The sequence below is a fragment of the Pipra filicauda genome, unplaced genomic scaffold, assembly GCF_003945595.2.
Source record: "Pipra filicauda isolate LSUMZ 115617 unplaced genomic scaffold, ASM394559v2 scaffold44_size3831614_pilon, whole genome shotgun sequence".
NCBI lineage: Eukaryota > Metazoa > Chordata > Aves > Passeriformes > Pipridae > Pipra > Pipra filicauda.
The window spans coordinates 1,772,489-1,795,106 of record NW_024104587.1 but is presented as its reverse complement, the minus strand read 5'-3'; the positions used below and the strand labels follow the sequence as shown (position 1 = coordinate 1,795,106).

Genomic DNA, 22,618 nt, shown 5'->3' with positions numbered 1-22,618 from the left:
AGGACAGAAGGAAGAGGGAAGTTAAGGAAAAAAGGTGGTGACCAAAGGCACCACTCACCTGCAGGGTCTCAAGGCCATTCTCTCTCTCATTTTCCTCAGGAGGTTTGATAAGGTAGCAATGGTTGCAGCACTTTTTCAGTTCCATCACAATGTTCAGGAAACCAGATGTGCTTCCCCTTGTTCCCTTTGAAAGAGCTTTGTAGTTTCTTGTCAAAATCCACCTGCAGGCAGGAAAAATGAAAGTCCAGATCATTTCACAGCCCAGAGTGCACCTGCTGGAGTCTTGGAGGAACAAAACCTTCCGGGAAATCTCGTTCAGGCATCAGAACTATCTCTATCTATCTCTCCTCCCTCTATCTCTCCTTACTTCTTTTACAGGATGTTGCTCACTAGAAACCATGACCTTAATTTCCTATTGATATTATCGCAGTTTAATACTGAACAGCATCACAATTTTGTGCAGATCTTTACTCCCCCAGAAAAGATGTAACCTCTGTCCTGCAAAGCTCGCCAACTGAACTGTATTATTCTACAAGAGCATCTCCAGTGGTCTGGAGATAATTTTTTAGAAGGAAAGATACCAACTACCCTACCTCAGCTTCCTACTGGGAAGCTCATGGTACTACAGGTGATGGCTGTCATATTGCACTCTGAAGGCCACAGTATCCACAGTATATTGAAACACATTCCCAAGGCCCATTACTACTGGCACTCCCAATAACTTATTAAATGACTCACTTGTAATACTGTTTCTGCAGAGCAGACATTTCCACTCGGAGGATCTGCTCCACTTTGGCTGGCAAAGATTTCTCCACATCCTTCTTCACTCTTCGTAGGAGAAAAGGCTCCAGGACTTTGTGAAGGCTTTGGTAGCCATTCTCTCTACCTTTCCCATGATCCTCTTCAAAATCCTCCCAGAACTCAAACCTAGCAACAGAAATGAGGATCAGGGAGAGGTCAGAATGTCTTGTCTTACGGCACCACACGGCATCTATCAGATATGCTCCTGCTGCACAGGACAGGAGATCATCAGTTCAATGGAAACAGTGGAAGATAACAGGTTCACTCTGCTCTTGCTAACTAAGCAGATTGGTGGCAAAGCTAGAAGCTCTTTGGGCTTAGGCGCCTTCCTAACATCTTATATTTGAGCTCCACGCTGCCTCCGAGGACCCAAACTTCCAAGTTTTCCAGTATTTTACTCTGCTGACATTTAACTGGCAGCAGTTTCCAAACTTTCCACAGTGCCTTCCCCCAGGCAGGGCTTTGACAACTGGACTACGTTTTACCCTGCTCTGAAGGCTCTTTTAGATTGCTGCTTCCTCTAACAGCTCCTTTGAAATGCGGAGATATGCTCCTTCTCCTCCACTTGGGAGACCCCAAACCCATCCTTCTCTCTTTCTGCGATCCAACAAAAAGAATTTGGGGGACAGCTCTTTTTTCAGTCAAACATGACTTTATTGAGCTTTGGGGCATGCTTGCCTTAGCCTTAGCAATGCCCATAGATCATTTTATTTTAAAGAAATCAAAGTATTTGTTAAACTGTGGACACACAATCAGCCAGACAGCACTGTCCTGGAGTGACACTCTCAGGGCCTGCCATGAAATGGTTGGCGAGGGTGCCTGAACCACAGTGTACTGGAAACCTCAGAAATGGCTGATTGCTTGAAACAAATTTAGCTTTTTAGAGATGTCTCAAAGACAGCAGACAGATTTAAAAGGCACGTATCAGGTTTCCCCATTCAGTTTGCTGCCAGAAATACTCCCTGTGTTAGTCATTTAACCTCTGATTTTCCCCAGCAATGTCTGTTCCCCTTTCGTTGCTGTCACTCCACCAAGTTTAATTCAGGGATTTAATTCAGGGATTTCTGCCATCCTGCACTCCCTTGAGCCTATTTTACAGACAAGAATGGACATGGAGGTATTTCTTGGAAGGACTCACTTCTCTGGCATGATGAAATGCAGCAGGGACCAGAGCTCCTTGAGTGAATTTTGAAGCGGGGTGCCGGTGATCAGCAGCCTGTGGTTGGACTTGAAATCAATCAATGTTTTGTACAGCAAAGAGTCGTCATTTTTCAACCGATGGGCTTCATCCACGCCTAGAAAGGCCCAGTTAATACTTCCCAAAACAGTCTGGAGGAAGAGAAGAAAAAAAACACAGGTGCCAAGGAGACGCTGGGTCAGACAAGCCCCACCACCCTGCCCAGGCCTTTCTCTCCACGGCCAGTGTGTGCAGCCCAGGACATCCTGCCCCAGTCAGACTTCGTCTCACAAGAGTTTCTTGCTAACAAAATGTGGAGACCAAGATTCCTACATTAGTTTTTCCTCCCCAGAAATGAAAAGGTGAATGTTAGCCATGCCATGTAACACTCCTGCCATACCTGGACAGTCCTGCAGTAAGTACACCTATCTTAATCCTCCTTTGCTTTACCCAGAAAGCACAGTCCTCCCCCAGCTCTTTATTTCCCTCTTTCTCCATGCCCTTGGGACCTTGGGTAGCACTAGTCCCACTGCAGCAGCAGCAGGAGAGCAGATGAACAAGACTAAAAAGTTGAGGTAATCTGAGTTGTGATTTTTTTTTTTTTTTTTTTTTTTAAAAAGCTTTTTTTGATTCCTGCTAGGACTCAGTGATGTACTGACAGGGCTGATGAGTATTTCCTAAGCAGACAGATTTCTCCCAGGTGCAAAAATACAGATATTGCTAACACTGTGGCCAAAGGGTCAGGTGCAAAAATACAGATATTGCTAACACTGTGGCCAAAGGGTCAGTGTAATGTTTTGTTCTCTTAACAAGCCTAAATTAAATCAGGTAAAAATCCAGCTACTGTCCTGCCAGATGCCTCACAGGTGAAAAGAATAAAACAACTGTGCAGAGCAAGAGAGAAGAGACTATAACATGTGTCCCACATTCCCTGTGTATTACTGGCAAGTGAAAGGAAATAGTAGCTGTATGTTGTCCATCACCATAGAGGGAAGAGGTGAAACCCACTAGCTAGGGACTGGCTTCCCCCTTTGAAATGAGAGAAAGTTTAAGTAAAAACATTCTTGGACCATTGCTCACCTTATCCTTGAGGAGGATCTCATATGTTGTGATAAGTGCATTAAATTTCAATCTTTTAGATTGAGAATGAATCCACTCATATTCACGTATCTGTGAGGGGAAACAGATGTTAGCTTCAACCAAGGTTATCAAAAGGAAAGAGTTAACAATCATTGCTTTAATGTAGCTGTACACAGAGACTCCAACCAAGTCCAAAACCCTGTTGTTCAAGGTGCCATTTGATGAGCTCAGGGTGCCCAAGGAGCAGCTTGTTTTACTGCACACATGGTTCAACTGCCCTTGCACAGGTAACAAAATAAGGTCAACTTGCTCTTGTAACTTTAACCTCATCAGCTAAATGAGTGTCACCTCACTGTGGACACCACTAGACTCCCAACACTTGTGTGCTCTGTTGTCTGAATAATTCCAGACACAGGAGACAAGCACTTTTACACTGCTGGACTCCTCACTGCAGCATGTTTCAGCCCAGTAGTAGTTTCTAGACTCTGAGAAAAAACAGTACTCCTGTGCTCAATCCAAGAGGGAAAACAGGGTATAAAATTCCCTGCAGCAGAGGATTACAGCCATGAGCTGTTACACCAGCTCCAGCTGCCTGCAGTGCTGCCAGTAATATTCAGCAGCTTCTCCAGCAGAACGTGTGTCACACACATCACACAGAAGCTGCTGCTTTGCACCCAGTGCTTCAATCCAACCCCTCACCCTTTGCTCTCTGATTACACACCATGTTCCTGCTCATGAGGTCTCCGATGTAAACCACCACGTTTATCTCGGGTGCCCACACTTCAAACTCCCTCTGCCACGAGGTGAGAGTGGACAAGGGCACGACCACCAGGAAAGGGCCATACAGCTGGTGCTGATGGAACAGGTATGACAGGAATGATATTGTCTGAATCGTCTTGCCCAGTCCCATTTCGTCAGCCAGGATCACGCTGTTGTTCCTGGGAAAGAGGAGAACAAACAAAATGGTGACTGAGTGCAAGTTTCTGCCACTAGCAATTTAGTGTGCTCCACAGAAACAGCAATCCACAGCAAGGGTAGAGATGGGCAGTGCAAAAATAGTTATCTGAACACTTCCAAGTGGATCTCAGGGACATCCAGACTGTACATGGCACAATAACATTCAAAAATGAACTATGATGACTCCAAACTGGAGGACAAAGGCAAAGGGAGAGGAGAATCAGTGGCCTAATTTTAGAAGGACATGTCTCAAAGATTTCAGTGAGTATATAAACGTGCTAAGACAGAAACCTTTTTTTCCATTAAGTCAATGGAAAACTAGGACTGATGTGTACCAGGCTCACACAACAGCCAAATTCAGCACATGAACAGGCCCAGACAGGGAAAATGCTTTTTGTTTTCACACAAGGTTTCTAGAGTTCATGCTTTAGATAGTTTCTGCTTGCAGGGTCTGCAATGCAGCTGGGCATGATAACATTTGAAATTCTTCAAGCTGCAGAAGGAGGGTGGGTAAGGACCTCACTCGAAAACAGGAGGGCCAAATCCTACTGGGGCAAAAACCAGGAGACACAAAATGAATGTCACAGCATCTGTACATACTTGCACCAGGAGTGAGCGAGCCAGTTGAGGCCCTCCAGCTGGTAATCCCGCAGCTCCAGGTTCTCACCGCCGATGTACGAGGGCTGCTTCTTCAAGGCAACAAACCTCGGCCTCTGCTTCAACACCTGAAAAAGATGCTGCCATAAGTCCACTGAAGAGAAGGACAAAATAGTCAGTGGTTGAAAGGCTGAAAATTTAGCAATGATATCTAGGAATTCAGCAAAGACTGCATTTCTTTTCATTGATTCAAGTCCCAGCTAGTGCTTGTGTCTGCATTTCTTGTGATTTGCCTGCTGTTGTCTGGTTCTGAGGATCAGGATTCTGAGTCCTCCCAAGAGCACAGTAAGCTGCGCATAAAGCACACAGATGGAAAAAACTCCACTTTCTTCTTTGCCCTCTTTTGATTTTTCTCCCATTATTTTTGTCCCTCTCCTCCACTGTATCAGCATCTTGCAGGTTTCCTCTTTTACCAGGTGTGCTGTTTTTTCATCCAACTGATATTAAAACTCCTGCAGCTCCTTCTGAGGAGGAAGCACTTTGCAAGGCATAATTAAGGCTCCCACTCCCCAGGGGGGACATAATGTTCTCACTGTGCACAGAGTAAATGAAACTTAAAGGGGTTCACATCTCTGCCTAAAGTACAATACAAAAATAGCAAACAACGCTTCCAACACAGGTGGGAGGATGGGAAAATGTTCTCTGACATTTATCCTGACAAAACTTCATGTTCCCACTGCTTGCATCACCCCCCAGCCTGGAGAAACCCAGTAAAGGAGAGGAAAGAAGCCAGCAAACCTTGCAGTCCCGGGTGGGAATTGTTTTGGAGTTGTTCCGACTATTGAAGCTGTCGATGCAGTGCTGAAATTTCTTGCTTATCAGAGCCTCATCTTCCCAGCTGCACTCAGCATAGGGCAGCCCCATCCACTTACACAGGTATTCGGGGTCATTTGAGGATGTTTTGCGACTGTTTGCTGTAAAATATGCAAAAACAAAGCCCAAACCTCAGTACCTGTGGTTGAGCGGCTGAACCACAAGCGCAGTTCACAGGCACAGGCTGAGCCACCCCTACAGCCACGAGACAGGTCTTGACAAAGTAGGAAAAGTGCAGAGGGACTAAAAAATGCTCCTTTACCTGGGAAATCCGAATGTCCCGTGGCAGACTTGCTGGTCTTCACAGCTGTGTTTGGAGAGAGAAGGGACAACAGGATTGGTGTGCTATCAGCCAGCAGAGGGAGCAGGGTAGGCTGTCACTGCCATACACCACAAGTTTTTATAGGAATTCTATTGGAAACAGATTAAATAGCTCTCCAAGCCAGTTCCCAAAGCAACTGAGCGTTGGCACCTCTAACTGACATGACTGTGATATTACCAGTGCTGGTTTTATTAATTAATCATGACAATCTAACCCTGAGCTGCCTTTCAGCCTAACCACATCCTCAACAACAGAAAGTGGTCGTCACAAAAGCCAGGCCTGTACTGCTGCTTAGGATACAAACACTTTGCATCCAGAGGGCTGAAGTCAAAGAACTTCAGCAGCAGCAACACTCCAGAAAGGGAGAGTGACTGATTTCTATTGCTTGTAAATACAGATCTGTAAACCTGGATTCCTACTGTCCAAATTCCTAAATTTCACACAATGAAATACACCATTTTTTTTAATTCGGAGACACTGAGGGACAGGGAAGATGAGAGAACTGTACAGTCATTTTGCTTTCATAGAGATTAAAGACCCCAATCTTACTTCATGCCTTTACAAAAGCATTGGCTTCACTTACCAATTACTCTCTCCACTATTTGATACTGTTTGTTCAGCTCTGAAGCCAGCTCTTGTTGGCAGTTGAAATATTCCACATCTTCAGGTGATACTTTGCCCAGCCTAGATGGAAAAAAATCCAAACAAAAAACCACTATAATGCTTCTGTCATAATGCTCGTGGATGTCACATATAGAAGATCTACTTTCCTATATGGTTCTGTCATTCAGACAAGCCACCGGAGCAGACTACTGCTTATATGACGTGTTTCTTAAATTTCCCATAATTATAAATCTTTACTGGAAGCAAATGTCACAGATGTTCAGACTGTCTACCTGTTAAATGATGCCTTATTCTGATGCACAAGTCGGTCTCAAAACCTGAATCAGAGAGAGATGGAAGCTGCTAATCCAGCTTTAGCACTTTGGAAACACACCTTAGCTCCCCTTATAGTTCCTGGGGCAGCTGGACATAAACTGATGCAAAAACTTGCACATAGACAAGCCCACAACTAACAAGAGTTAATAAGGCTGCAAGGCCTCACAGCACCTCTTGGGCCAGGCGAATTTGTGCAACATTTACTTGTCATCAGCTACCCCAATTCTTAAGCCTGGGAAGTGGCAACAGTGTAGATTTCATGCCTCTTCCTCTCCATTTCACAGACATCAACACCACAGGTATCATCTCTACGAGCGGGGATGTTCCTCAAGAGGGTTAAGAGAGACCAGAGTTTTGTGCACATGAAACACACTTTGCAAGAAGAAATCAAATGTTTTCAGTCTCGGCTCTGCAAACCTCTGGCTAAAGATGACTTGCCCGAGGCCAAATCACTGGTTGAATGAAGCCTACCATTGCTTGATCTCCTCCTCTTTTTTCTTGAAGTTTTCTAGCTTTTTCAGGCCCTTCACTTTCTGCTGCTGCAAGGACTCTTCGCTCTCCCAGGTGCTGTGGATGTATGACCAGCCTTTCCACTTGATCAGGTACTGAACTTCCCCCTCGTCCTTTTCAGGATCGAAGTCCGCGCTGGGGTTGCCGTTGGCTTCGGTCGCATAAACGGTGGTGGAAGCACCAATGGCTGCAAGAGAAATCAGGCTGCAGTTGGTACCTTCCTTATCAACCACTGGACTTCAAATGCATTAGAGCAGAAAGCTACTCTTCTAATACATCTTTTGTGGAAGCACAAAGACTATCCTACAGATTCTTCAATCCTATAAGGCAGGAACACAAAAGTTTTCCATACAACAGAATCTTTTAAACTCTCTCTCTCGTAAGTACCTTTTCTTTAAGTATAATCAAAGGTCTCTTGAAAAGTTCACAACCATTCAGTTTTACAAAACACTTTTGTAAGGGCTTTGAGAACAAAACATAGGCTTTATTTTCATTATGACTTTGTCAATGGGGCTATGAAAACTGACTCCACTGGAAGATCTATTTTATATTTCAAAGAAGAGAAAAGCAGGAATTGCAGAACAGTGACTGCATCTTTAAAATGTGTGCAGGTTAAATGAAAGCTGAACACATAAACTAGAGATTCTAGGTTTTTCAATACTACATGTTACCAAAGCTGCTACAAGACATAAATAAGAGGCACAGAGGAAAGGGTCAAAAGCACTGAAATAATCCTTGATCCCCCTCTGAAGTCCCAAAAGCATTGCACCAGCTCAAGAGAAACTATGAGTACACAATCAGAAAAAAAGGCTTTTTCCAGAACTACGCACCTCCTTTTTTTCCAAGCCTGATGTCCAAGACTTTCTCAATAGTTTCACTGTTGTCTTGCTGTTCATCAGCTCCTTCCCCAGTCATCTCTATCAGGTCATCAGAATCTGTCTCAAAATCATCATCTTCTTTGTAACTGAATAAGAACAAAACCAAACTGATTTAAAACCCCCGACTCCTCCCAGTCCACAAACACACAGAACAGCACAGACTGTGGAGCATCTTCTCCACCATTTATCCCAGGATTCAGTGAATGTTCAGCACACACATGTCTTAAGTCATCTACTCAGTATTTTTCCCCAAGACACCCAGATAGCTACACTTTATCAGACTAATCCTATATCTTGTCCAGGTAAGTTTTTCTGACCGTGGTTAACATCAGATGCTCCATAAGGAGGTGGAACAGTTGCTGCAGCAGAAGAAAGGCTATCAACAGAGAAAGTCTCCACTATCCAGGGAAAGATTATTTTTTAAAAACAGAGGTTTCAGAGCATCAAAAGCTTGCATGGGTGCCTATACTGCTCTAGGAACTACACTTCTTATCTTTGATGAATGTTTAACCACCACAAAATATTATTTGAGTGGTTCTTTGCAACTCCCTTACTAAGAGTGCTGAAAGGTAAGAAGGCATATTGGGGAATGGACAAAGCTTTACCTCCACCGTGCCTGAACGCTCTGTCCTAAGGCACAACCCATCAGCCACTCTCAGATAATTGCTCCAATCCAGGACAGCTGCTCCCTTTTGCTCATTTTCAACTATAATTTGCAATTATTAATCTCATCTGAAGCTTCTTTAGAAACATTACACAAACCCCCTCACATTTCTCTAAGAGGAATTGGTAAATACTCCCTCCTTTACAGATGGCAAAACAAGGCAAAGGCAGATGTTCACAGCATGAACCTGTCAGAATAACCACACCTCAGCCACAGGTATGTGCAGGGCAGAGCAGGGTCTCTGCAGGATCACTCAGGCAGTCAAGAGTCCCCCAGTGCTCCCTCCTCCCCACCCAGCTCTCATCATTGAGCAACCCCACACTTCTTCATACCTGACATTTTTGGCTGCTCTTCGTCGAGTTTGTCTCTTGGGGGTCTCATCATCTTCGTCATCATCATCATCTTCAGATGAGTCTGGTTTCTTTCTCTTCCCACGTTGGACTTTGTGGGGCTTTTTAACACCAGTTTTGGCCACTGTTCTAAAATAAGAATTAATAAAGCCATAATACAGCATGGTTTATGTAAACATCTGCTTTAGTAAGTCTTTTAGAATGCATGAATCTCAAATATTAGACTCCTCAGGGCTTTAGTCTGCTCTAACTATCATGGAAACCACTGTGTCACTCACTGGAGCACTAGATGGGGTGATGAGGAAGTACTAGGCCCTAGGTTTACTAGGTCGTAAACGAAGTTAATATTACAGGAAAAAAGCCACATTCTTTAGTGACAAATAGACATTTTCTCTCTACCCAGCACAGGCAGGAAAAGAGACTGAACCAAACAGTCCTTACCTCCTTTGGACAGGTCTTCTTGCTTTAATTTTCTTCGGTTCAGGCTCACTCTCTCCACTGGTGCCTTGCTCCCCTCCATCTTCATCCTCCTCTCCAGCAGAGACCTCTCTTTTCCATTTAATTCTACAGTCAGAAATGTAGGTCATGAAGGGCAATGATATTTCTACACAAATACTTGGCTGAACAGACATCCAAGCCATCAAGGCCATAACTACAAGAGAAAGTTCCAGGCTGCACCCTCGGCTGCTCAGTGCAATGCAGGGGGCATGTGATGGTGCAATTCTCTGCTTTTAAGAGGTCTTAGGCACCTGTGTTTTGATTCACAAAGTGGTAGAACTGCCTTGATCTCTTGAGTGAGAGTAGCTCTTACCACATACAGTGTGCTGGTGGCAGAGCTGTACTGCTCACACCTGGGTGGGCAAGGGCTTCAATTGATTGATTTGTTTTCTCTACTTCTGCATTTTTGAAATGGGCTGGAAAGATCTGAAGTGCTCACTATCGCTTATGGAGTATGAGCCACAACATTCACAGTTCCATGAGCTCCCTGGAGCCCAGAAAATGGAGCAAGAAGTCTCTTGCCATCTAAATTCAGGGGATTAAAGTTTCCAAGTGTGAAGCCAAATCATGCTGTACCACTAGTGGAAGGAAGCATGTTCTCTGTGGGCAGCTCAGAGCAAAGCTGCAGCTCCAAAATGCCATTGGAAGGAGCCCCTCCTCTGTCCGAGGGGGCATGGAGAGTCCACAAGGATCATTCCCCTTGCCCAGGAGAGGTCCATACTACCACAGTCCTCCCTGTGCTTTATCACCTTCCCTCCTGCACTGATGTGTACAGCTAAATGAAGAGTTAAAAGACAAAATGCAGGAGAAAGGGAGCAGAATCACGTGGCTGTGCTTAAGTTTTCTCCAGCAAGCAGCTCACAGTTCCGTGGTTCTCTTTAGTGTTTGGAAAAATTAAGTATTTTTACTGGAAATATTAAAATTATTTATTTTACAAATTCGCCATGTTGACAACTCCCAGCAAGCAATCCTGTGCACTGCTGTTCTGAAAAATAAACCAAAGTACCACCATTCAAAACCCTTTCCCTAGAAAACTTACTTTCTTTTCAACTGCTTCTGACGTCTTCTTTTTGGGCTCTCATTTTCAGATTCGCTACTTGCCTTTAATTGAAAAGAAAGAAAATCAGGTTGTAGGCTTCACTCGGGACTGACTCCTCAAGGATGCAACTGAAACATGTGCACGTGGGCTGAGCCCAGGCCCTTTCCCTGCAGGGCTGGAGGTGCTTTTGAGCAACGGGGCTGTGCAGTGTGTGCAACAGCCCATGGATTACAAACACACAGGGTGAATCTGTCCACCAAATGAATTATGATCTAGAAATTGATTATGATTTCTAGAAGGAAGGAAATTCTCATAAAAAGACAACATTCTCATCACAAGAGTGTCCTTGCTTTGCTGTTGGTTTTTTCTCCTACAGCCAAAGTCACTGAGGACCTGAATGGGTCAGAGCCATGTCCTGCTGCTTTCCCTCCTCCTAATCCTGCAGTCTCACCAGTGAGACTCTCTCTGGCTAAATATATCTACAGCTATTCTAACTACTTGCTGTACTATTTTAAATGGGCGTCATTAACTCCTACAGACCAAGACAGCTAAAAAAAAATATCTTTAGGCTGGTTGTACACAACCCCATTTTCGTAAAAACTAGTCAACCATGAAAACTGATCACCACACTTGCCCCAGAAAACACAAATAGCTAGGGACAAAACTGAAGAAACCCATATGAGATTTCTAAATGAGTATTAAGATGACAGAAGTAGCCTCCAAGGCTGCTTTCTCCGCACACTGGAAATCTTCCACTTCAAACTGCTTTTTGCTGCAGTATTCATCTTTGGCTCTAGGTACTGTCTGTCCATCACCACGGGTACCTCAGTTTGCATCCCCTGACACCCTCACACAGCTTCAACTGAGAGCTGTTCACACAAGGATTTTGTGAAACAGTATGATCTGCAACATGAAAAAGTGGAGGTTCTGGAGAGCCATGGCTCACCCCTTTGTTCTCTTTCTGCACCCTTTATTTCCATTTTCCAGCTTTCCTTCCACCAACAGAAATTTCCCTCTCACTTGCACAGTGCATCCATTAAAATACACTGAAACACTGGATGCCACCTTAGACCAAGAGCTTCTCTGCATTTCACCGTGGTTTGGTGTCAGATTTGCACGTGACACAACACCACCTTTTGCCCCAATATCTCACTATAAACACGAGTTGATCCACCTGTTTCACAGCCCTGTGTGAAATCCCTGTCTCACTTACGAAGCATCCAGGAAGCAAGTGACTGGCAAACACCACGGAGAGCCCTACCTACCCTTACAACACAAGCCAAGCATTCCACAGATTTCAGTTTTGGCAAGCAAAAGTCCTCAGTTTCCTATTTTTCTCTTTCAATCTCTTATCTGCTTTCTGAAGCTTTGCCATTCCAATTTGGCACAATTTTTGAGAATCTGTCCCTCAGCGCACGTTTACTTTTTTCTGTCCTTTGGCAAGCCAGAGGCAAAGAGAGGTGGATTTCTCTCCTGCTCTGTGTCAGAGAAGATCACATTTGGAGAAAACCAAATACAACCTTCAGTTCTTTGAAACTAACTCCACTTCTTTGCCAAAATCCCATTTTTCAAGCTTCTAGGGTGCATCTTCCTAATGCCTGGACTCTCCCCCTGCTCTGTCACTGTCTCTACAAAGCTGATGACAATCTCTTAATGACTTTTCCTCCTCTCTTCCTCCTTGAAAAATTTAACTTGTGACTGCAGCTCAACTGCCTTCAGTTACATTTTTCAAAAACACCACTGTCTGTTTTGGATGTGTGTCAAGCCCAGCAATATCTCCTCTGACACAGCCAGTCCCCAGCCTGAGTCATCTGCCTGACTTGTGCTCCCACATCACATCCTCCCTGTCCCAGTAGAGAGTGTCAGGAAACACTGTGCCTGCAGCTCCTCAGCCTCTCCTCCCTGCTCCCTTACCACCAACCCTATCTCCTGGAAGCAAACTCCTCGGTTAAGGAAGTGCAGATGCAAACCAGAGAGCTGGGGGAACACCAGGTCTGGAGTGTGTACCTGAGGTCCCATCTGCACTCCAGCTGCCACACACCACCATCGGGAAGTGGACTGGTTGGGAAATCACATGCAACTTGAATTTTAATAACGGCACCTCCCTGAATGATACAAGCTAAGCCAGCGAAGTCCATCCCCAGTCCTCAGTGGGATTTTTGTCAGCCCAGCAGGAGATGCCAGGGCACACTGCTCGCCCTCAGAGCCTGAGCGCCAGCGCTGGGCTCCAGCTGCCCCTCTTGGGTGCTGTCGCCACGGCCAAAGGGAAAGATGACTTGTCTTCCCTTGTTCTCCCCTTCCCAACCAAACACCACAGATGTGCCCAACTTATTCCTGCACCACTACTTCAAACTGGACTAGGAAGTGGAAAACAAAACAATTTGTTTTCCCCACCTCCAGCTGAAGGGATCAGCCTTCCCTCTCTATGCGTCGCTGACTCTTCACATCTAATTAATTCTCTGTCCCAACACATAAAGTGCATATGATTTTACTACTTTAATTAGGCTGCATTTTGCCATGGAGCAACACTGTACAAACATAATGATGCTGCATATGTAGTAGCACCAAGCAGAGCAACACAGCAGCAGTTTTAAAGTTCTGTTCTTTCAGATGGTCCGTGTCATTACTAGCACAGGGCATGAGAAATGGAGTCTCCAGACCACTGGAAAGGAGGCCCAGGTGAGCCTCTGGAGCTCACGATGCCTACTAGAAGAGATAAAGACTTGCTTAAACAGAGGCAAGAAATATTTCAGACTACAGTCAAAGTGAGAATTTGCTCATTTCAGGCTTAACAGTGGTCATGCTCTAGTGCTCCACAAAAGCTGGAAAACCTCAGTTCACCAGGTTAGTCTTATGTCTGCTGAACTTCTCTTTCCTAGTGAGACCAACAGTGTTTGAACTTTCAGCAAATACATGAGGCAAAGCATTGACCAAAATGCAAATGAGCAGATTTTTTTTTCCAATAATAAAACCAGTTGTATTTTCAGAATGCTCCGGTGCGTGTCTTGTGGCCTCTCTCTCTCACAGAAAAGATGCACTGTGACATTTATTACTAACTTCAATCTGAAACCACCCTTTTTAAAGTAAAAAGATCATGTCTGTTTTGGGGCCCAGAATGACGGAATTATAAAACAGTTTGGGTTGGATGAGACCTTACAGACCATCTCATTCCAACCACCCTGCCATGGGCAGGGACCATTCACTAGACCAGGTTGCTCAGAGCCCTGTTCAGTCTGGCCGTGAACACTTACAGCGATGGGGTACCCACAGCATCTCTGGGCAACCTGTGCCAGGGCCTTACCACCCTCACAGCAAAGAATTTGTTCCTTATATCTAAATTAAATTTCCCCTTTCAGTTTGAATACTCTGAAAGGCACCTGGCTTTGCACGCCTCACATCCTCTGGCTGAAACCTGAAGCTGATTTATTAACTGCAAAGAAAATGCCCGAGGAAGTAGTGTTTTTACTAAAAAACTCACACATGCTCTTGTTCTTGGAGACAGCCCTAGTCTTCTGAGCAGCTCTGTGCTCTCATGCACAGCTGCACTTTTGCTTCCTGATAACTCAGCCCACGCCTGGGTATTGATCACGAGTTATCACCCTCTCTGATCACAGCTCGGGCACCTACACAATCTGTCCAGAAATCCCCAGAAGGCAACCATTTCTAACACACAAATAACCTACTCAAAGTGCTGCTCTTGGAGGACACAGTGATTGAGCAATGCCCCAAAACCTGAACCAGCTCCTCCTACGCGCCATCTCCCTCGTGCAGGTGAGTCACGGGACGGCACGTGGGGAGCTGTGATGCCTCATCCTTGCTCTGGTCTCTGAGCCTGCCACGCTGCCTGGGTGATGCTCTTTGCTAATCTGCAGAGAAGCATTAGGGAAGAAGGCAATTACAAGCTCCCAGACACTGTGCTGGAAGTCCCAAGCAGCAGGAGACAGGAGCAGGTCACTGGCGACAGGATTAACCCTGCAAAGGTAAAAAGCAACCTTGAGAGGTGTCAAGCGCCTTGGGTTTCTGCCGGGTCCAGCAGCAGCAAGGAGTGCTCAGCACCACGCAGGCTTGAGCTACATTATTTCCTCCCTCTTGGTGTTTAGGTCTTCCAAAAGCAAGACTTTCCATGTCCTCCTGCTCCCTGCGAGGCCCCAGCACTGTGCTCCTGACACGTCACACCCTCCATCGGACTCTGCTGCAGATGGGAGCTGCCCTACGAGGACGAGTCAGTGTTGCTTTGGGGAGAGAGAGGGGAAGGGGGTGATCCAGTTTTGTTAATTTTGGCTTTCTGTGTCATAGAAGTTGCAGCGGGGTCATTTGGAGGGTTGGATGTCTTTTTTGTTTTTTACAATATTTTGTGGTATAGCAAAGTTTTTGCATCTCAGATTTATTTTTTTTTAACTTTATCGTACCTTAAATAGTAGGAAATAAAGATATCGAAAAAGAAACCAACATTTGCAAAACCACGTAATATTGTAAAACAAACAAAGATGGGACTTACCTGAGCCCCTAAGAGGGCAGTGGGGTGTGCAGCGGAGGTCTGAGGTGGGTGTGACGTCGCCGGCACAGTGCAGGCGAGCCTGGCCTTTGCCGAACTTGAAAAGGAAAACAAAAGCTACGTCAATGGTGTGTCCCAAGCCCCTTCCTAACCTGCTGCTCTGTGGGACGTCCAGCACAGGAGTCTGGGGGGGCAGGTGGTGGCACTGGAGGTGCCGCAAGGCTCAACAATAACACACCAGAGCAAGGAGATCGAGACCCGCGTTTGCCGTGTGACTCAGACCCCTCAAGAATTCAAATGCACGGTTTGGTGGTGAAGCACAAACAGCCGGAGTCACAGAGTACCACTTGGCTCCTGCTCTGCTGAAAGTCTCCCACTTATCTTCAGATTCCTAGCCCTAAGCCCCAAGCTTTCCATGGAAGCCTCTTTCTGATTCCCTTTCCCCTCTTCTACAACTTGACCTTCCTGAAGACCTGCAGATTCAGCACTCCATGTACAAACCCTGTTAGATGCAAATGAAGGTGGCAGCTAATTCCTACATCTTAAATAAAAAACAATGTTCTAAAAAAGGAACGATTAGGAGGTTTGGCTGCCAGGCTCTGACCACTGTCACCTCCAGCTGAAGCACAAAAGACTCCCCAATATTCAATCAAAGAAAAGTGATGGCTCATAAAGCTGCAGACACGCAAATGTATTTATTAGTGGGATCCATTCCAGTATGGGCAACAATGACTGTTTTGTTGCTCTGAGGTGTTTCTGGGAACTTTCCTTTATTCCTGATTGGATTTGTGTTGTGTTTTGGTTTTGTTCTGTTTTCTTTATTACGCAGACTCGTTCTCTCCAGGGTGTTCCTACAGCAGAGCATGACTTGCATTACACCCCGTTCCAGCAATCAGATCAGCACATGCAGATCTCAGCCCACGCAGTGTCCCACTGACTCCAGAGGTCTCAGGCCAAGAGGATGCAGCTGCAGGACTGGGACCTCAACTGTGAGCTCCAACAGCCAAATACCAAATTAGGACTCAGAGTGTACAAAGCAATGCAGACGAGACCTCCCTTCGCTCTTTGGGTTTAGTTGGTTTCATATGTTCAGTAATCCCTCATCCTTTTTTTTTTTCCTTACCTCATCTTTTATATTAAATCGTGACGGTTCTTGTCTGCTTCGGTTTGACCTCCTAACCCCATAAACATCAGGATATTCTTCCCACATCTGCAAAATAAACAGACCATCAGAAGGCCTGCTTCACCCCAATTATTTCTGACATTTCTGAGAAGTTTGATGGTGTTTTAAAAAAATGAACATAAAACCATTAGCAACCAGTAGCTGGACACTTTAAAAACTGGCTGAAAAAGATTATTATTATTTTGGGGTATTTGGCAAGACTCTAAAGCAGCATGTTTTATCTCAGTGCTATCTTTACAGTGGTCCATGTTTCCACCAAGGTACAAACCACTCTCCAGCACACTGAGGCTGAAGGACAGAGTGTTGAGGTAGCCAGCCCCCTGCAGCAACGGTGCCAAAGGTAAGGAGGCACATGGAATGAATGGACCTACCAACTCAACAGGACAATTCTCTGCTAACAGATTCCAATCACAGTTCCTTTCCAGAAGGAAAACCCCATCAGCTGCCCGGAGAAATTGTCAGTAGCAACCTCAAAAGTGAACTCTGTGGCCCAGTCTGGATGGCAAACTGAGCAGGGCACCCTGTACTTTGGCAAGGTGAAGTGGCAGCTGCTGGTTCCTCTCCTGAATGCACTGATGACAATATGGTTTGGCAGCACAGGAGACGTGGATGTGGAGAGGTGACTGCTGGGAATAGTTGTGCTCTATGTGCTGTAATGAGGCTCTCACCAGTTTAATACACCCTGTATAGCAGCATGCAATTGTTCTTGTGGAAGGACAGGAAGAGAAGGGGGAGATAAGAATGGATGCCCTAAGGGGTGTGAATGCAGAGCTGTGCTGGTGACACAGGACATCCGAAGAGCTACAGGGCAGATACAAACCACCACATAACCCTCAAACACCTACAACAGCAATTCCTCTCTCCCTCAGCAGAGCTCATCCTGTTAGTTTCTAAATCTATTTATTCTCCTTCTTATTCTCTCTCCCTCCAGTCCTCAAATATCTCTGCAGGCCACTGGCAGGAAAACGAAATCAAAATACACTGCCAGATGCAGCAGTGATTGGGATTAAGAGCATGATGCACACAAGGTTGCAGCCCAGCAATTTTTCCCTGCCTCTGCTAAAGGAGCAATGGGATAATGGACAGACTGTGAAGGTGTGTGCCTGCTGGGCATGCAAGTACAGAGATAAATTCACATGAAAGAACAAATCAAAATACTCCCAAAACCATTTGAAGAACTTATCTTTCCACCTATTATATAACATGGGTTTTGAATATGGGATCAACTCCCATGACAAATCTGAATAGCACCTAACACAAATTAACCTCACCTTCATGGGTGTATTACACAAACATCAAATAAACAGTAATATAATAATTAATTGCATTGGTTATTCAAAAGGAACAGGTATCAACACGCCTAGGTTAGGCCTAGCTAAGGAAAACATCCATTAACAGAGAAATTAGGAAGGGAGAGGCTTTCTTATTAGAGGTTGCCCTGACCTTTTCATGTTTCATGCTAATTATCACCCTATGTATGGATGTGCTTCCTCGTAGGATAATGTTAACATTTATTGTTAGGGACATGCTCTTAGAAGCCCTCAAAGGAGGAGAAAACTTCCTTTGGTCCCCACTTATCAACAATAAACCAGAAATTTTAATATTGTGTTACCACAGTTGCCTTAGAAATGCATCCTCCCTTGCCAGTCTGAACACTGGAGGGTTTAGACATGACCTGAACCAGCAGCCTGGAGATTTGTGAGAGAGAGAAACTGGTAACAAAATCCTTCACTTCTCCCTGGCAGGTACATGGGGAGCACAGGCTGGAAGCACTGCCCTTCCTTCTGTCTTTACACATATAGCAACTTTCTCCAGAAGCAACCTGTGTGCAGTGCAAGCCACAGCTAAGGAGAACTGGATGGTTACACACCCCAAACAAACAAACAAACTGACCTAACCTGATTTTCTTCCTTCCAGCTGAACTCAGTTCACTGAGTTCCTGTCTCCAAATGGGTATTTGGGCTCCTCTTTCTCACTTCACACTACACCATGTTACTCAGGTGCCCCTACCCCTCAGGCAAAGCAGGTACCAGTTTCTGCACTGGGAGATGCAGAGGGACACCAGGTGCATTAACACCAAAAATCTCATTTCCTCCTGGGCAGCAAGTGGAAGGAAAACCTGGCTATCTGAAGGGGGTAGCTGGGAAGCTGGAAAAAAACCAAAAAAACCCCAAAAAACCCCAACAACAACAACAACAAAAACCTCCACTGTTCTGGACATATTAACCAACAGAAGTTAAATAGCTTTTTTATTCCTCCTTTTTTTTTTTCTATATTTTTTTCAGAGGAAGACAGTGACGTAAAAAGAAAGGGGACCAAACACTAGACAAGCCTTCTCCACTGCTTCTGAGGGAGAGGGGAGACAAGAGTGGAAAGACAGAGGGAGAGGATGAAATGACAGGATCACATGTTGATGACAGGCGCCTGCCTCTCATTCACCAGTCAGCTCCACCACTGTCTACCTGGTGCCCAAAGAGTTGTTCCACAAACACACCAGCTCCTGCTCACAAGGGTGACATCAGCAGGGCTCCAGCACACAGACCAAGCAACCAGAGAGTGACCTGGGGACACTGGAGGCCAGAGGCTGTTTGGTCCATGTGCAAAGTGGCTGGGAAGCTGGAGACAGCTTTGTTGGGGTCCTGCTGTCTGACCTTCCATAGCAAGTACGGCAATAACGTGCCTGTGCAGAGCAGCAGGGGTAATACCTTTTTAACATCTGCTATCCTTTCCTTCTTAGAGGCTGGTTTTTCTTTGGTTTCAGGAGGGGTCTGCTGGGATTTGGAACCCGTTGATTCACTTTCGGATTCAGACTGACTCTCAGAGGACTCCGAGCTGCTGTTTGATTCGCTGCCCTGCTCGCTTTCAGACTGGCTTGCAGAGTCAGAGCCAGAGGCTTCTTCGGATGCTGAGTGACTAATGGTAGAGAAAGAAGAGATTACATTTTAACTGTACTGTCGCAGCCTTGAAATATGCATCGAGCAAACCTGAGACATGTCCAAGCCACAACAACAGGCTTGGAATAGCCTAAATGTTAAGTGGGAACGTTGTCCTGAACAGACACCCCGCAATGGCATTTTGCAGCAGCGGCAATTCCTTCCCAGGACTGACAGTGAACACAGGGGTGAGAATGCAGCCCCAGAAATCCTTGTCCAGGGTCTCCAGCTCATCAACAGAATAAAAACAGCAGTGGTACCACGGAGAAAAGCATTAGTAATACCAGCAGCACAGGTAGTCCTCTGGGGATCTGGCTGTCTTAGAGCGAGCAAGAGCAAGGTTATTTTGGGAGCTGGAGCATCTGGAGACCATCCTGCTGTATTAAAGATAAGTACTTGATCCAGCATGGCTCTCCACTGCATCCTAGTATAGCCAGTAGTTAAAAAAAAATCTGATATCCAATTTCTGGTAGAGGCCAGTACCAAATACTGTACCTGTAACACCGTAAATTATATTAAATATAATGTTTCTTGCAAAAAGAATAAATTCAGCAATGGAACAGCAGAAAGGAGTTTATATGGGCTTGTGGATCAGGTAGCTCCTGTTTAAAGGATTACACCAGTGATGTGCAGACCGCAGTTCCCAAGCCAATAATGGGAGAGTAGAACATCAAGTTGTATTTCCCTCCTTTTTTTTTAATCTTTACATTAAAATGGGTTAACACACAGAATATTCTCTTAAATAAAGGCTCGTCAACAAAACAATGAGAGGCCAAACTATTTTATGTGGGCAAAATATTCCAATACCTTTGCCCAATCACTTCAAAATCTATTTTTTCGTTTAAAATCCAATAAAGAAAACTGAAAACTCAGTATACCATATTAGACACGTGCAAAGCAGCATTTAAACCCCTCTATCACAAACAAAAATGCAGTGTGGTGATAATCTACAATCTTCTAGAATTAGGAGCATCCCCCCTTTCCCAGTCAGCGCTTCATTGGCAGCTGGATGCTTTTGTAATATTTAAGAGCTTACTTAAATGAAACATTATGAAAAAAGAGTCCAGAAAACTTTGCAGAGGGAAAACAAGACTTTTATTTTTCTTTTACTTCTGTACAAAAGTAGCAAGGTACATCAAAGGCTTTGCTCAGATTTCAGGATTCAAGGAAAAAATAATAAAAAATGAAGAAATTAAAAAAAAAAAAACACAAAAAAAAAAAAAAAACCAAAAAAAAAAAAAAAAAAAAAAAAAACCCACGAGCACGTGTACAATTACATACAAAGCCACAGGGACTAATGCGCGCTATGGAGACAGATCTCTAGACCTGGCTACTATTCCCGGGGACCACCATATGCAGATAGGGCTAATTCACACCACGACAAGACACCTTCCACTCTCAGATAAAACAAACTCGTGTAAGGGATGTGTGAGCCCGGGGCGCGGACAGGGGGCAGCAGCACCCGCGCGGGTCCCGCCCTCAGGCGGCGCCGCGGCCGCCATTTCGCGGCCGCCCCTCCGCCGCCATCTTGCGACCGCGGGGCTATTCCCGAGCACTGAAGTGGAATCGCCTGGGGGAAAGGGAATCCGCGGGGAGAGGGGCTGCCTGAGGCTGAAGGGCCAGAAACGGAACCCCTTCCGCAGGGAGCGAGGGGAGGCATCACCCATGGCTGCTGATCCACCACCCCAGCCTGGGGGTATCACATCGCTGCCTCGAAGCAGGGCTGGAAATTCAAGTTGAACCACGGCCATTCCAGGCGGCCCAGTCCTTCCTGCGTGTCCCTGTCCATGGATAGAAGCTAACCACGATAACCAAAGGCACAGCTCCACGCACAGTATCCCACTGCACCCCTCGTTGTACGATCTCTACAACGGTCCCCTCTTCTCCACCACAGCCCTCCATTGCTACATGTGTAACCTGTGGTTGTGCCACCCCACTCCAGGGAATGACACTCCAGCAGCTCTGGGGACACTTGGTCCGTGGGTAGGACACAATCCCACTGAGCCTCCTGCAGGGATGGAGGCTCGACCTCCACAAAACAATGGGATCTGGAGGCATCCAAACCTCTACTGTCACAACAGAAAGCAGCAACTCTGTCATGCTGGTGTCCCATGTTCCACAAGGACACACAAAAGAGGAAGAGTGTTTTTCCTTCCATCGGATTTCTTAGCAATAGATGGAAGGAATTGTAAACAGCTCAAGCTAGACTGAGGCCAGGCAGCTTTGGCAGTATTTGTTTAGAGGCAGCACAGTAATTAGTCTCCTCCTCCCCCTCTGGAGCTCTTTGTTCCTCAAAGCCCTAAGCTTTATTTCAAGGACATCTGGACACAGGCTCTCTGCACATCAACAGCCGTAATTCATGTGCTTTATCCACAACATTATCTGAGCACTGTAATTCTTTTTTTTTCAAGCTGTGAACTGTGTCATCTGAAAAGAGGGTGACTTCTCTAGAGACATACACATCTGCATGTGCAGGCATTTGCCTGCACACGTGCTTGCCCTACTAAGGAAAAACGTAGATGAGAAGTGGTTACGTCCTTCTGAAGGCTGTTGCAAATAATTTATTTTTTTTTAATAAACAACTTGGAAGTTATCAAGACAAAAGAATGTGCGTTTGTCTTCATTCCTCCATTAATAGAATAAAAAAAGACAAATGAAAAGGTTATTTCCATAAAATAATCCTTTCTAACTGTCACTGGGACAATCAGGAAGCATTCCTACCTGCCAACGGAGTATAAAATATTAGCAACATTATACATCAAGTCAGGCCTTACACTGTACGTACCCGGAGATCCAAGCCCTATTTTCAGAAGTTATTTTTGGAATATGCCCTGTTTTAATGCCCTTAAGTTAGCATCCAAACAAGACCTACTTTCAATTAAACTGGGAGGGATAAGCTATAATTGATTGTCAAAAAAATCACAATTCAACCAGTTCACCCTCCTTCAACTTCAGCAGAGAAACACCCGAGAACATCAGGAAAGCTACAGCTGGACTGTTGGTAACTCCCTAAAGTGAAAAACCCCTAAAAAATTTGAAATCTGCAAAGACTCAGCCAAATACATTACCCTGGTTTCTTAGAAATACTTCAGGCTATAATTCTGTTTTAATTAAGAGCTTGTTCCTGACTTGAGGTGGAAGAAAACCAAATCATTCCTTACCAAGAAAGACACGTTCCTTCCAAGAAATAAGTAGCTGAACAGCAGTGATAAGACCCTTTACAATCAGGCATCTAAGTTTAAAAGGAAATTACAGCATGCCTGAAGACTCCAGACTTTGCATTTAGTATTTCCCATTACTTCATTTTATAGGGTATCATCTT

At 45.1% G+C, this 22,618-nt stretch overlaps 1 protein-coding gene across 6 annotated transcripts in view; it reads right to left on the bottom strand.

Moving 5' to 3' along the window:
- Nucleotides 1–22,618, bottom strand: part of CHD2 (chromodomain helicase DNA binding protein 2) — a 69,839-nt gene that overhangs the window by 21,031 nt on the left and 26,190 nt on the right. For all 6 annotated transcript variants that reach the window (XM_039385932.1, XM_027719864.2, XM_039385934.1 and 3 more), the window contains exons 7-22: nt 19,069–19,276; nt 16,304–16,390; nt 10,686–10,747; nt 9,590–9,712; nt 9,131–9,277; nt 8,087–8,220; nt 7,218–7,443; nt 6,391–6,491; nt 5,748–5,792; nt 5,411–5,586; nt 4,616–4,740; nt 3,780–3,996; nt 3,059–3,148; nt 1,940–2,130; nt 739–927; nt 59–221 (exon numbers count right to left, since the gene is read on the bottom strand). In XM_039385932.1, the coding sequence (XP_039241866.1) occupies nt 59–221; nt 739–927; nt 1,940–2,130; nt 3,059–3,148; nt 3,780–3,996; nt 4,616–4,740; nt 5,411–5,586; nt 5,748–5,792; nt 6,391–6,491; nt 7,218–7,443; nt 8,087–8,220; nt 9,131–9,277; nt 9,590–9,712; nt 10,686–10,747; nt 16,304–16,390; nt 19,069–19,276 (2,284 nt within the window). The remainder of the gene's footprint in view (nt 1–58; nt 222–738; nt 928–1,939; nt 2,131–3,058; nt 3,149–3,779; nt 3,997–4,615; nt 4,741–5,410; nt 5,587–5,747; nt 5,793–6,390; nt 6,492–7,217; nt 7,444–8,086; nt 8,221–9,130; nt 9,278–9,589; nt 9,713–10,685; nt 10,748–16,303; nt 16,391–19,068; nt 19,277–22,618) is intronic.